This window comes from Glycine max, chromosome 2 (genome assembly GCF_000004515.6).
Source record: "Glycine max cultivar Williams 82 chromosome 2, Glycine_max_v4.0, whole genome shotgun sequence".
In the NCBI taxonomy this organism is placed as follows: domain Eukaryota; kingdom Viridiplantae; phylum Streptophyta; class Magnoliopsida; order Fabales; family Fabaceae; genus Glycine; species Glycine max.
The window spans coordinates 26,321,781-26,336,237 of record NC_016089.4 but is presented as its reverse complement, the minus strand read 5'-3'; the positions used below and the strand labels follow the sequence as shown (position 1 = coordinate 26,336,237).

The window sequence follows — 14,457 nt, the reverse complement described above, 5'->3', positions numbered from 1 at the left end:
TCTCATGTCATTTTTATCTTCTCTCCAAAAGTAGATAAAAAAGGGAATGTCTTTTATTATACAAAGTCAAATATATTTTCATAATGACTTAGGCCCAACTTTATATATATATATATATATATATATATATATATATATATATATATATATATATATATATATATATATATATATATATAAAAGTTACTTTTAAACTAAAATGAAAATGTCAACAAGTTTAACTCGGTTGGTTGAATAAGAATATGAGCTGTTATAGATCTCCTAACACTATGGATCTTCTAACATTGTCTTTGATTTTCACATATAAGAAAAAAAACTAAAGTGAAAAAAAAAACTTTAAAATTTAAGTTATATTACATTTCATGTTTTATTTAAGATATTTATATTATTTTATATACATATTTTTCTTTCCTTCTACTTTTTACACAATCATACATGAAAGAAACCAAAAAGATTAAAAATAAAATGACAATTTTATAATTAAAAATGAAAATAAAAAAACTCAAATCAAAGAACACCTAATACTTTTAAATAAATTCTTTTTAATATAGTCTTAATTATTAACTGAATTTTAATAAGACTAACATAACTATAAGGTTCACTTTCCATTTAACAAATTTCCTCATAAGTTCGAATTTCCAATAAACTTCAATAAATAATGTAAGTCTTAAGAACAACTCTTCAACACATTATTTTAAACACAAACTCTTCAATCGATTAAAATTTATTGAAAACGCCAAGATTACAAGAAAGAATAATCAAATATAATAATATGGGACACGGCACTGAGAGGAGATCCTCAAAACTTATTATATCATTTAACAAATAGGACCTTCAATTGAATAATTTAAGTTGAAAAAAACTATTCGTTAACTTTTCGATCATACTTCACTGAAGATGGTGTTTAATTAAAAAAAAAAAAAAACAAGAGCTAAAAAGTCAACAGTACATATTCAAAAAAAAAAAAAGAGAAATATGAGTACTATAAAGAATGAATCTGGTTTGAAGTAGTCTACATTTTAGGTGTTGTATTGACCAATAACTTAGTTACTTTACTGCATAGTGCGCACCATTTTACTTTAGAGGATCTCTATTCCACAAAATTTTGTTATTTTTAATCAATTTCAACCGGTAAAAGAGGATTTGTTCAAAATAGTATCATAATACATATACACTTGATAGGTCTGAAATTATGACTCACCTCATCAAATATATGCACGTAACTCAAAAATAGTAAAAATATATTTTCTAATAATAATAACAGATTTTAAATATCTTGATTTTTAAGACAATTCTATGGCTTTGTTCCTAGTATAATTTTAATTTATATCTATTTATATTTCAAGTTAATTTCAGAATGTCCCACCAAATATTTACAACAATGAAAAGTCTAAACCAATAAATGGACAATATTTTTCCGAAGGACTTGTTTGAAAGAGAAAAAAAAAAAGGATCTCTTCACAAGAGGTCCTCTGTCACATTCTCTTTCTTTACCTTTTCACCATACACTTCTTTTTTATTAATATCTTCCATACCAACAACAGCCACAACCCACGAATGTGACTCACATCGCTCCAAAAAAACGTGGCACAGAACTGGGAGAAAACACTAATTTGAAAGCATTTTGCCAGGCAGCTTTGACAAATTCACTAAATAATTGACTTCTGAGATGTATTATGCTACTGACCGTAGCAGCAATCCTTTATTGACCCACGGAAACTATAGGCAATAATACCATGTTTGGAAGGTCACTCCCTTCTTGGTCAAATCCAGAGCCTGAAAATAATTATGTAATTAAAATTATTCATCCCTTTTGAACTGAACTTAAAAATAACACATAATATACACCTCATTCGGCTTTAGTTCATACAAAATATTTTGTTGTATTTGGTCCCTTTTTTTCTATTTTAGTCTCTATTCTTATTCAGTGATAATGTGGCTAACAGATATTAGAAAACTGATGTTTCCTAAATAACAAACTAAAAAAAGAAAATTCATTATAAGAGGGATAAATATAAGTTTACAAATTTATAGGGATAAAACAGTAACATTTAAGGACTAAAACTGAAAAAAAAAAAAAAACTTAACAAAGATCAAAACCAACGACTATTTTTTCTAGGGACAAAAACCAAGAGAGGTGTATATTCTGAGAGATAAAATGTTAATTAAGCCCAGTTTCTATATGTAATTCATGGGTAGATCATAGATGAATAGCAGTACTTACTAATTGTGCTTCCCATCATAGAATTGAGCATTTCTGGAGGATTTAAAAGTCTCCAAAAATTCTTTAGCTTTAAACATCTCTTCCTTCTGCCTTGACTTGTCCCATTTGTGCTCAGCTGCCAATATTTGAATCACACGAGGTAATGCCCGTCCTGCTGCATCCGTGTCCAGGAAAGCAAGACGAGATCTCCTAGCAATGAAGTCAATCGCAGATTCACAATATTCATGACGGGCACAGTAGGCCACCTCAGCCTCCAAAAAAGGGTAACCATGGGCAAGTCGCTTGCCCAAATTTTCATTCTGCATACAAAATATATAATATAAACCTTGGCATTGATGAAACCATGAAACTGACTAAAACTTGTATAAATTGCAAAAGCACAGTGTTCAGATAGAAAAATTATCACCATTTAGTAAAATCTAAAATTCACATCTGTTGGATTTTGATTTGTCAATAGAATAAAAGATGGAAGCATTGAAACAAATTACCTTGTAATGGATTTTTTTATCTTTTACAACCAGCAAGGTCAAACAACAAAGTTGAAGCCTATTTCTGGTTATTTTTACAAATAACATCAACCAGAAACCATTTCATGGTTAAGAAGCCCAGTGGCATGCTGAAATTATGTAAACAGTGAAATATTGAGTAAGTAACCCTATTTATCATCATCATGTCCTAACTATGTTTAATACATCTCAAATATGACCAGTTCCTAGTGTCAAGTCACATCTGTAAGACTGCATATATTAGACAAAATACATCAAAGTTTAATAAAATGTTTTGTTACCTCAGAGATTAGTCAGTCTCCCACACATGAACATGCTGTGATATGTCACATGTTTGATGTTTCAATTCTGTAGGCAAGACACCAAGATTTCATCCAGCAGAGGCAATTAATACCTCAGCTTATCCCAGAATATTAAGTTTTTAGAATAATTTTAATAACAAACTTGAAAAAACCATATCACAAAAGCTAGTCATTGTAGTTGGAGAGTTCAAGGCTTTATAAACCTCAAACTAGAATAGTAAGGCTTCGAAAATCCTCACCTTACAAACCAGTTTTGTTGGGGTTGAATTCAGCCTTAAAACCAAATTTTAAAATAAAATCAGAGTCTATCCTATATCCATTATTTGGTTACCCGTATTCGTCTATGCTTTAAATGTCTATTTTTAGGCATGAAGGGGTGTTGTTACTGGGCTGCCCCTATTTGTCCATGTTTCAGATTTCCAATGAGGGTGTTAAGATCCCACATTGACTAGGCATATGGTCAATATAATCCTTATAAGACTACAGCAATCCTCACCTTTCAAATTCTAAGATATATGAGAAGCCTATCCTAGATATGTTGTTGGGTCACCCATATTTGTTTACACTCAAGATGTCTATTCCTAAGCATAAAGGGGTGTTGTTATTGGGTCCCCTACATTTGTCCATGCTTGAGCTGTCCAGTCCTAGGCATGAAATGGCGTTGAGATCCCATATCGACTAAAGATATGACCATTGTAGTGCTTATATGACTGGGCAATCCTTATCGTACAAGCCGATTTTGTGGGGTTGAGTTAGGTTCTAAGCCAAGAATTATAAGAACTTTTTTGAACCAATAAGTTTTCACCTTTCAAACTTTTGATTTGGTCATTTATGTAAGATTTTCACTTATTCTGTCATACTTTATTACATTGGTTTGCATTATTATGAAGTTGTAATGTTGAATATTTATAATTTTATGGTATTATATTTAGTTTGGATACTATCATTAGGATTTCTTGGTATTATTTTTGTATTAAGCAAACTCTTACAATCTACAAGTTTACAAACCATCCACAAGTGTATTTGTGTATGTAAACTCTCGAGTTTCACAACCTTGCATGCAAGACCCTGATGTGTGATGCAAACTGGACCAGAATTATAGAAAGAAAATTTCCATTAACAGAAAAAGTACAAATGATTCCTAGGAGTTTCGAGAGGCTTGGACTCTCCCTCACCAATCTAAATTTCCTCTCAAAAGACAAATCACAAGATAAAATCTCCTCCCCCTCAACCCATTGGAAACATGCCTTATTTATCTAATTACCCCAGCCCCCAACTAACTAATTATTCAAATAGCTAACTAATGGGTATCTACCATTGTGCTCAAAGCATGGCCAAATTGGTAAACATGCCTTATAAGTCAAGCCAATGGATTCTCCATGGACAATGCTCAAATCCACTTAATCCAAAGTTCAATTAAATTACAAAAAATGGGAACAGCAAAGATCCTAATCTTGACCACACAGACATAGAGACTTCCATATTATGTTAAGAGTCAACTGTCCTAAAAGCTTAAGCCAATAGGTAGAGGGGCCAAGGAATAATTTTTATATCTCTAAGATTCATCACCAATATTTGATATTCATTTCCTTCATGGTTTACAACAAACAATGAAGCCATAGGTCAGTCAGTCACATGGATCAATTGATGCCACTAGGCTCCATCAAAAACCCAATTTTCAATAAAATTTATCAATCAACAAGACATTTTCAAAAGTTCCAGTGAATATACTGCTATATACAGTATGAAAAATATACAAGCTAACCTGAGCAATGGCAGCAACACGTTCAGCCAATGTTCCATATGCATGAGACAAGTGCTTTGCTGAAGCAGTGTCCATCACACCAGGAACAACTTTACCCCTATATGTGACTTTCATGCGCATATACTGTTGAGAAAGAATGGTAAAGGAAACAGGATCCCACCCTTCACCACCAACAATCCTGATATTGTTGGTGATACATCCATTGGCGGGGGTCAACTTCCCAGACTTTATAGCTGAATTGACAGCATCTTCTGCCATGCTGAAAGACATTGGAATCAGAATAAGATTAATGTGCAATAGGAGTATTCAATACTGGAAGGGAACAATGAATGGAGCAGAAATTGGACAAAAAAGTAAAATACAAGTTAAATGAACTAACCAAATGGTTAACATGATTCATATAATGTCTAACTGGAGAAACAACATCTAAGCAAATTTCAACAACTTTCAGTTTGATCCATTGAATAATTACCTTCGATAGGTAGTCCACTTGCCACCAGTAATGGTGACCAAACCAGGGTGATCCTCAAAGACAACATGATCCCTGGAGATACTCTCGGTATTTTTAGCTGTTGGGTCCATCGCTAATGGGCGAATGCCACTCCAGGCAGAAAGAACATCAGTGCGGCGGACCTAAATTTTCAAAGCATTAGTTAAAGTTAAAATAGAGAGGTATAATAGTAAAAGGACATGATTGAGTGACAGCTCACTCAAAACATTTTCCTTGGGTTTAATTGGAGATTTTGGAGGAAAGGCCAGTTAATTAAAATGAAGAGGAAATCCTACAAATAAAAAGATTGAATTCTATAGCAAAGGAGCTAACAGATATATGAAGCAATTTACTTTTTTTTTTCCTTTTCCATAGGATTACCTAAAATATTTACAAGCATGTAATAAGCATGGGATCATTTAATTTCTGCATTTAAAGGCAGAAAGAAAAGGAAAACTATTGTGCTTAAAAATTGCCTGTGTTGGCAAGAATATCATACTTTAACATTAAGGTAATCAGAGATGGCATCCAATATAAATTGTATTTCATCTTCATGTGGTTCTGGAAGAAAGGTAATGCTAGTGTTGGAATCTGTAGTTCCAGCAACCGTTCGTCCCAACCATGGTAGCATGAAAACAACACGTCCATCCTTAGTTTTGGGAACAATTAAGCCCATTCCCTCTGGAGAATAATAATCAGGGAGTATAATATGTACACCACTGCTAGGAGAAATCATGTCTCGTGCACTTTTGTCAGCCATTTTTCTTACTGAATCACAAAATGGCCCAGCCGCATTCACAATTACTTTTGCATACGTATCAAACTCTTTTCCTGCAACATGCAAAATAATGAATAGATATAGTGAACTATTGAACTGTTAAAAGAAAATAATTTTTAAGCTTAAGATGCATTTGATGCACATGGAGGGAGAGTACGAGCAGAACAGCACAGAATAAGTAACTGAGTCACAACACAAGTTTTTATTATCTATTGTTTGGTGGTTGATGCACCACACAAGAAATTTTGCACTGTGTTGTTTCATTTCATATAATATGCATAAGAGCATCTCAAATGCAAATTGCTTAACCTACTCTAACAAATAAGCAATGTTACTTATTGGGGTCCATTTGGTGAGGAAGGATGAACGGTGGGACCTATTTGGTGAACTACTTAGAGTTGCACCATTGGAAAGGATAATTGCTTAAGTTGTATAAAATTACAAAAAAAAAATGATGTGTCAAGATAAGACCTACACAAAAATTATGAACAATACAATTATGCAACTTTAGTGAGTTGTACAATTATGCACCATTGGAGATGCTCTAAGTACCAGAAAGAACAATGTGAATATTACTATAATACCCTTTGTGTTGTACAATGTTTATTTTATTACATTATGACAAGACATAGAGAACATTTGGATATTTTAAATTATTCTAGTATTTATCATTCAATTATTTTTACATTCTAATTAAATACATCATTTTAATTTTTTATAGGGGTTGAGGTTGACTATTGCCCATGGACACATAGTGTGAATACATTTAATACATCATATTAAATGTTCTAAATTACTTAAGTATAGAATGAATTTTTGTGTTTTTTATACAATATAATTAACACTTTTTTTTCAATAAAATCTTTCTATTTTTAACTCTTTATAATGTGCCCAACCCATGGGCACACAGTAAAAAAAACCTTATAAACACTGAATTTTTTGAACAATGGAAATATACAATTATTATAGCATGGAACATGGATATGTTATGTACTGAGCTGGTTGAAAAGTTTTTAATGCTTTAATGGTTTTTCTGTTTTTCGAATGAAATGAAAGAGAAAGACGTGTGATAGTACCATTATTAGTGTTTTGGTGTGGGAGTGAAAGAGTAGGCTTATAAGATGGAGGGAAAAAGTAAGGTAATTTTGACATTTTCATAACATTGTGCAGGACAAAAAGTTCCCCATATTTTGGTACATAACAAAAATGTTAGATTTTGTTCCATACTTCATCCTTTCTTTTGTGTTTTCCTATGATCATTTTTAAAATCAAACACGGGACAAGTGTTATATTGCTAAACTGTCCTTCATTTTTTTTTACTAAAGTCACAAATTAACAGCAGAAGAATAAAGGATTGACTTCCAACAAATAATTCTTCACATTGTGTATTTGTCTTTACAATGTCCTAGATCCCTTATTTTATTAGAGATATAATATCCTATATCATACCTAACTAACCATTTCCGATAATCAAAAATAGTAAAAAATGCAAATGGATGTCTATAGTAACAGATAGAAATAAAAGAAAGTATTACCAGTTAAATTGTCCCTAATTCGTGCACCAATTATGCGTTCACTGGCTTCATCCTTCAGTAAGGATACAACTTCAGCGTGGTTCAGCACTGCTGCACCAGCTAATGCCGCTGTGCAAGCCAATCCAACATTAAGTCGTGAATCATTCATCTGCCCATCATAATACACAACTGTGCCCCTCAGGCTTCTACCTTTTCCCTCCTTTGCCAGAGTGGGAAAAAGCTCAACAGACTCTTTTGCAGAATAATATCTCGATAAGTGCAAGAGTCGTGCTCCTGCGACCAAATCGTACATTTTCAAGCCCATCCAGTAGTACACTACTTCAAACCAGTCAAAACAAGGTGTCATGCAAGGCAAAGCATGGCATAGGTGTGGTGCATTGTCAATAAGCTGTTTGCGCTCCTCAAGTGCATGGAATACTAACTTCAGTTGGCCATAGTCAAGTTTAAAGACAGCTTTCTCCAGGTAACGAACACCTAAGAGTTTACACGAATGCTAAGATGTTAGATCAACAAGTACTTACAACTTATAAAACAAACAAAAACAAGTGTGCAAGACATAAAATGACAACAGTATCTCCCTATAGAGTGACTGAAATTCATGGCCAGTGAATATCTAAAGTGCCAAGAAAAACAGTCATTTCTAAATTGATACATCACTCACTTTTACATCCCTCCTCTTTTAATCTTGCACTCCAATAACTCGAGAAACCTGGGCTTTCCCTCATAATTTCCACTCCAAGTCTAAAACTCACCCTTATTCTCCTCCTATAATTTATACTGTCTTCTCCCCCTCTCTAACTAATCATCTAACCAACTATATATTCCAACTGTCCAATTATCCCCTTTCTATGTTTAATATCCAGTTTTTCTTATCGATTTCTACGCATGATCCATCCTCTCCAGTAAAGATTTTAGCGAGTACAAGTTCAAGTCTGCCCTAACTTCATCCATCAGCCAATTTCAAGAAACTATCTGAGGTATGCTAGGCTAGTGCACCTCAGGGGACCAGCATATGACAACTCAAATTTCTCCTAAAATTCTTCTTCAATTGATATTTGTTTTAACCGCAACTCATAGGGATTCTCCATAATTGATGGTTGAACCTTGCGTGTACTACAGGTTTGAAAATCCCCGAGATGGATAAGACAAACCAACCACCACTACAGGAACCAACTAGAAGATCTGCCTTCCAGTGCCACCACCAACACCACTTGTAGCCTCTCTTCTGCAACTTCAAAGATTTGGAAGTATCATTCCAACCTATTCATATAACTTCCACTAAACATGCGTTGGCAGAAATTGTCATCATTGGAATGAAACATTTTTCTCCAAAGCCCCCGTTGTCCAATCATATTTCCAGTAATAAAACATATTTAAGAAATCATCATTACTATGATTTTCAAGTTAGTTATAGTGGCAATTTGCGATTGGATCAAAGAATAAGAATTCTTTTAAAGTAGAAAAACTCTTTCAGTACAAAGACTACTTACTCTTTTCTTATAGGAAAATACTAAGGACAATGATTAATGAACCTCAACCTATAGAAAGTTTTCTTATTAGAAAATGTAATAGTACACTACTTATGATTACTAATGCAACCCTTCCATAAAACCTTTCTATTTATTGATTCTTTAACCAGTAGGACCCTTAGTATTATATTCAAGAGATACAGTATATTTTTAATCCTTTATTAAAGATAAAAATAAATACATAATTTATGTAATCGTTAACCATTAAAAATGAAATTTAAACAGTTCATAATTTAAGGGAAATTAAAGTTACTAAGAGGATAAAAATAAAGGAAAAATCAATGAGGATTTATTTTGATTCCTGAGAGAGCACCCACGCTTGTACCTCCATGAATGAGCTTGGTGGAGCGAGAGGAAGTTCCGGAGGAGAAATCCTCCCTCTCGACGAGACCGACACGGAGCCCTCGGGTGACAGCATCGAGCGCCACGCCGGAGCCGGTGGCGCCGCCGCCGATGACGAGCATGTCTAGAGGGTTCGCGGCGCTGGCGCCGGTCAGCGCCGACCGCTGGACCTCTCTCGCCGGCACGACGGCGAAGGGGTCGTGGATCTTCTCCCGAACGGCGGCGAGGTGCGACCCTCCGACGCTGTGGTCGCTGGCAGAGACCGGAGTGGAGACGAGGATGGCGCCGCCGTATGCAGTGGCCATGGCCGCTCCGACGGCGGCTCCGAGTCGCCTGAGGCGAGTCATGGAAAGGAATTAAAGAAGTTAGAATGAAGAGAGAGAGGGGTGGGCCTTGTTTTGCGTTGCCGGTGAGGAAATGATATGAAAAGAAAAAATTTGGTCACGAGTCACGCTGTCGTAATAAGTATTCCCATTACTATTACTACTATAGATACGGATCGTTAGATTGGATGATCGTGAATCTAGTTGAAGAATGGTTTACGATGGACGAAAAACAGGCGTGAGTAGGTAATGGTATTTTCAAATTCAAGGGTGTATTGAGTATGAAATAAATAAATACTTCTTCCCTCTCTATTTATAAGAGAATTGATTTAAATTATGATTATTAAAAAATTAGTTAACTTAAATATTAATATTAAATTTTTCTAGGATTCTTTCCAAAGAGTAGTGTCTTTGAGAGACATGCAAGCGAGCATAAGTACATGTTGGGACACCAAAATGTGTAACTTGAAGAGAGTCGGGTGGGGCATTTTAACTATGTTGATATTGATAGAAGTGGATGTCGAATGGTACTATCACCTAAAGTGATGAAGATGATATGGGTTCTCAAGACTATGATTTTGGAGCAAGTCTATGTGTCAATTTGACGTCGCAAGGTGCCAAAAGCAACAAAGTCCCACTACGAAAGGAAGGACGCTCCGAATATGGAGGTTCATTGAGGAGACTCTCCTCGAAGTTGTTGGATGACCACAATTGGTACTTAGAAAATGATTGTAGGACATTTATTGTTCTTGGGGGTGAGGTGTTGAGTTATGACTAATGTCACCAAGCCAACTTGGCAACCCTGACTGACTACAAGCAATTTTTAGTTGGTGAGAGTCTACCATTGTACCATGGTGTAAAGGTGTACGCTAAACATTCGTCCAAAAACCAAATTGTTTAAGACCATTGTGTTCTAGGAATTCCAGTGGTAGTTGGCCAGTAAGAAACATATGTTGAGATATTAAGAAAAATTCTTTAGATGCGAGTGAAGCCTGGTAGATAACCACATCACCATGGTTGATAGATTGTACGTGTTTGTTCTTGCTAAGTTTTTTTGTGTTTGCCTCACAAAACGGGACAACTCACCCCTTATGTTTTTATTTTAGGATCATACAGCAAACAAAGAGCCAACGCTCCATCTTGAGGATGAGTGCACTTGGAGGCGACGGATACCTAATGTGATCAATGACATGGATCACTTCCTTGGGTATCCCGGTTATGCATGACTTATGCTTGGGTGGTGTTTCCACATTGGGGTTGGGTGTTAAAGATGACTGCTCTGAGTTTAGGACCTTTACTTCTATATGTACTTGTTCTAGGTAGGCCTAGGCTTTTAGACTTTTACTTGTATGTGTTGTGGTTTGAAGGATATCACAAAAGGTCAAGTCTCACATTGCTTGGGATAGTTTTGGCTCACGTGTTTATATACCATTTTCTGATATGGGTTTTCAAGGTGGCTAGCAAGAGATGGAAGTCTCGTGTGCTTTAACTTGGGCCACGTGGGCTTGATGTAGTGCAAATGCACTGATCCCCCCCCCCCCAACGGGCATGCGATAATAGGTCATGCAAAGTTTTATGCTATTATTTAATTAAATCCTTTTTGAGAAAATATTTTGAGCTTACCCGATATATATTGATTTCAATGAGATAGAAATTGATTTGGCTTTTGTGCAAATATCATGGGATCTAACATTAATTTCTTTTACCGCTTTAATCTGTGATATTATTACCAAATCAATTACCACATTAATTTCAAACTACATTATTGTTTTATTAAATGTGCTTTTTGTCGGTTTAATTATGTGATTCCTTTTTCCATTTTTGTGCTCCCTTCTCACCCTATATATATCGCACTTCAGGCTTTGTTTCATACCCATCACAACAATCTCTTCTTCTTTCTTTCTCTATTCCTGGGTTTGAATTTTTGCCCTTTCCAGATATTATAGCCTCAGCTTGGCTGAGAGATTGCTGTTGTATCCTAGGGGATTTGCCTCTAGAAGATATTGTTCATGATCTTCAACATCGCTTCCAACAATCTAAAGGATTGTCATGGTTGAAGACATGAATATCGATGTTGCCACCCCAACATCGGTGCAAACTCCTCTAAGGCTGAATGCAACCTTCCCGGACATGTAAAAAATTGAGGTTTTTACTGACCCACATTTCTGATGTTGGCAAGAATGTGTTGACACATTGCTTGACATCCATAGGGTAGCCTTTGCCTTTGTTGGATCAAGTAGCCTCAGAATAATTAAGAAGGGGGGTTGAATTAATTATGAATGTGTCTTGACTAATTAAAATTTATCCTTCTTAATGTTACTAGATTCAATTAGGCTTTACTACTAAGTTATGAGAAAGTAAAGAGCAGAAACAATAACTTAGACAAAAGTAAAGCGGAAATAAAAAGTGCACAGCGGAAAAGTAAAGAGTGTAGGGATGAAGAAAGCAAACACAATATTTATACTGGTTCGGCCACAAACCATGCCTACGTCCAGTCCCAAGCAACCCACGGTTCTTAAGATTTCCAATAACCTTGTAAAATCCTTTACAAGCAAAGAGCCACAAAGGATGTACCCTCCCTTGTTCTCTTTAAACAACCAAGTAGATGTACCCTCTACTTGAAGCGAACCATAAAGGATGTACCCTCCCTTGTGTTCACTATTACAACCAAGAAGTTACCCGCTTCTTACACAGAATTCTCAGACGGTTAATTCTTTGAATTCAGTGTTTGGAAAAAGAATTCTCAGACGGTTAGTTCTTTCAATTCTTTGTTTGGGGAATCAAAAAAATTCTCAGACGGTTAGTTCTTTGAATTCTTTTGGCAAGAGGGAGAAGGAAAGCAAAAGAATTCTCAGACGATTAGTTCTTTGAATTCTTTTGGAATGAGGGAGAAGGAATGAATCAAAAGAATAACACAAGTTTTTGACCAATGAACTTTTCTTGACAAAGAAAGTATTGAACAAAAACTCTTAGAAAGATGATGAGAAGTGAATCAGAAAAAATCTCTTTTTGAATGAAAGGAATCTGTTTTTTTAAAATTCGTGTCATGGTCACATATTTATAGCCATTTGATGGCTCTTGAAAAACCAAGTTAAAAGTTGTGACTCTTGGCAATTTCTTCAAAACTAGTCACTTTAAAAGTTGTGACTCTCTTGAAAACTAGTCACTTTAAAAGTTATGACTCTTGAAAAAATCTTTAGAAACTAGTCACTTTAAAAATTGTGACTTTTGACAATTTATTTTTCAAAATCAGTCACTGGTAATCGATTACTATTACAGTGTAATCGATTACACATCAACACATGTGACTCTTCATGTTTAGATTTGAAAACCAACATTTAGACACACTGGTAATCGATTACAAATGTTGTGTAATCGATTACACAAGTTTGAAAATGTTTTATCTCAAGTTGTGACTCTTGAAATTTGAAATCCAACGTTTAAAAACATTGGTAATCGATTACATGCCCATGGTAATCGATTACTACTTTGTAAAACAGTTATAAAACTGTTTGGGTTTCTGGTAATCGATTACTGTCTTCTGGTAATCGATTACCAGAGAATAAAAAATCTGGTAAAAGATTTTTTTTTGAAAAATTCTTTTGGACAAATTGTGCTTTTCAATCTTTTCTTTTGAAAAAATCTTTTTATACTTATCTTGATGCTTTTCTTGAAGTTCTTGCATATCTTGAGTCTTCTCTTGAATCTTCACTTGAATCTTGATTCTTGATTGAACGACTCTTTGATTCTTGAAACTTGTTTGACTCTTTGTCGCAACCTACCCTTCGGCGGGAGGGCGACTCGTGACTCGCAGGTGCGTGTTCCAAGAAAGGAATACGCGCGGAGTCGCCACCAACGTTTATTTGAGGAAAACGTCGGAAAAACCAGAAAAGGCATGATCTACGAACTTTAAGTGAAAGGTTCGGGAGTTGTATTTACGCACGGGGAAGGTATTAGCACCCCACACGTCCGTTACAAGAGACGACAGCCTTTAATCAAATGTGCAAATATGACTTCAATTTTTATGTTCCCTTTTACGTCTTTATTTCTTTTTGTACTTTTTATTATTATTATTTTTAATCTTTTTACGGTCGACGAGGGTGTTTCCCTTGCTCCTACGTATTCCTTAATTGCGATAAGGAAATCAGACCTACGTAGTTCTTTGTGAACAAAGTGTTTGGTTAAGTTGTCTTTATCCTTTTTGCAAGACATGTTTTTATTGAATGAAAGGTCATTTAAGGCGTCGGACCATTAAACAAACTTTCGATTCTTTTGAAAAGAGAGAAGACATTAAGGCATTGGACCATTTAATGTTCTCTTTATTTTTGAAAGAGGAAATATAGCTACATGTTGATTTTAGCCCTTTCGAAATTTACACTTAACTAATAAAAGCGGGAAAGACCATTTCAAGGCGTTGGACCTTTGAAAATGGCTTTTTTAGGTGATGAGAAAAGTTTTGGTTTTTGATTTTAGCCTTCGTTTCACTTTGGTTATTAGTCGGTTCGATTAAGAAAGAAAAACCCCAAAGAGAAACGTCCAATTGATTTTGTTTGCTTATTTTACTAAAAGATATTTTTTATTATTATATTATTATTTTACCTCTTTTTGGTTTTCAACGTGGTTATGGCATGACCGAACGGTCGGATTTCATTTTAAACGAAAT

General features: G+C 34.9%; 1 protein-coding gene across 3 annotated transcripts; it reads right to left on the bottom strand.

Annotated features, from left to right (window-relative positions):
• Positions 1-1,372: 1,372 nt before the first annotated feature.
• SDP6 (glycerol-3-phosphate dehydrogenase SDP6, mitochondrial) lies at positions 1,373-10,055 on the bottom strand. Of its 3 annotated transcripts, XM_006575128.4 has the most exons (7): positions 9,455-10,055; positions 7,601-8,074; positions 5,787-6,118; positions 5,270-5,430; positions 4,798-5,056; positions 2,225-2,523; positions 1,373-1,776 (listed from the first exon to the last, which is right to left on the bottom strand). In XM_006575128.4, coding segments are annotated over exons 1-7 (1,890 nt in total). In that variant the 5' UTR covers positions 9,819-10,055; the 3' UTR covers positions 1,373-1,775. The 3 variants fall into 3 exon arrangements, with proteins under 3 accessions (XP_006575191.1, XP_003519028.1, XP_040863056.1); XM_003518980.5 differs by lacking the exon at positions 1,373-1,776 and having other exon boundaries at positions 2,224-2,523; XM_041007122.1 differs by lacking the exons at positions 1,373-1,776; positions 2,225-2,523 and adding an exon at positions 2,714-2,840.
• Positions 10,056-14,457: the final 4,402 nt, after the last annotated feature.

Coding starts and splice junctions, on each gene's coding strand:
- SDP6 (XM_006575128.4), bottom strand. CDS start 9,818: ATGACTCGCCTCAGGCGACTCGGAGCCGCCGTCGGAGCGGCCATGGCC. Junction 8,075..9,454: donor CACCAAGCTCATTCATGGAG/GTACAAGCGTGG, acceptor GTAAACTCTTAG/GTGTTCGTTACCTGGAGAAA. Junction 6,119..7,600: donor AATTAGGGACAATTTAACTG/GTAATACTTTCT, acceptor TGCATGTTGCAG/GAAAAGAGTTTGATACGTAT.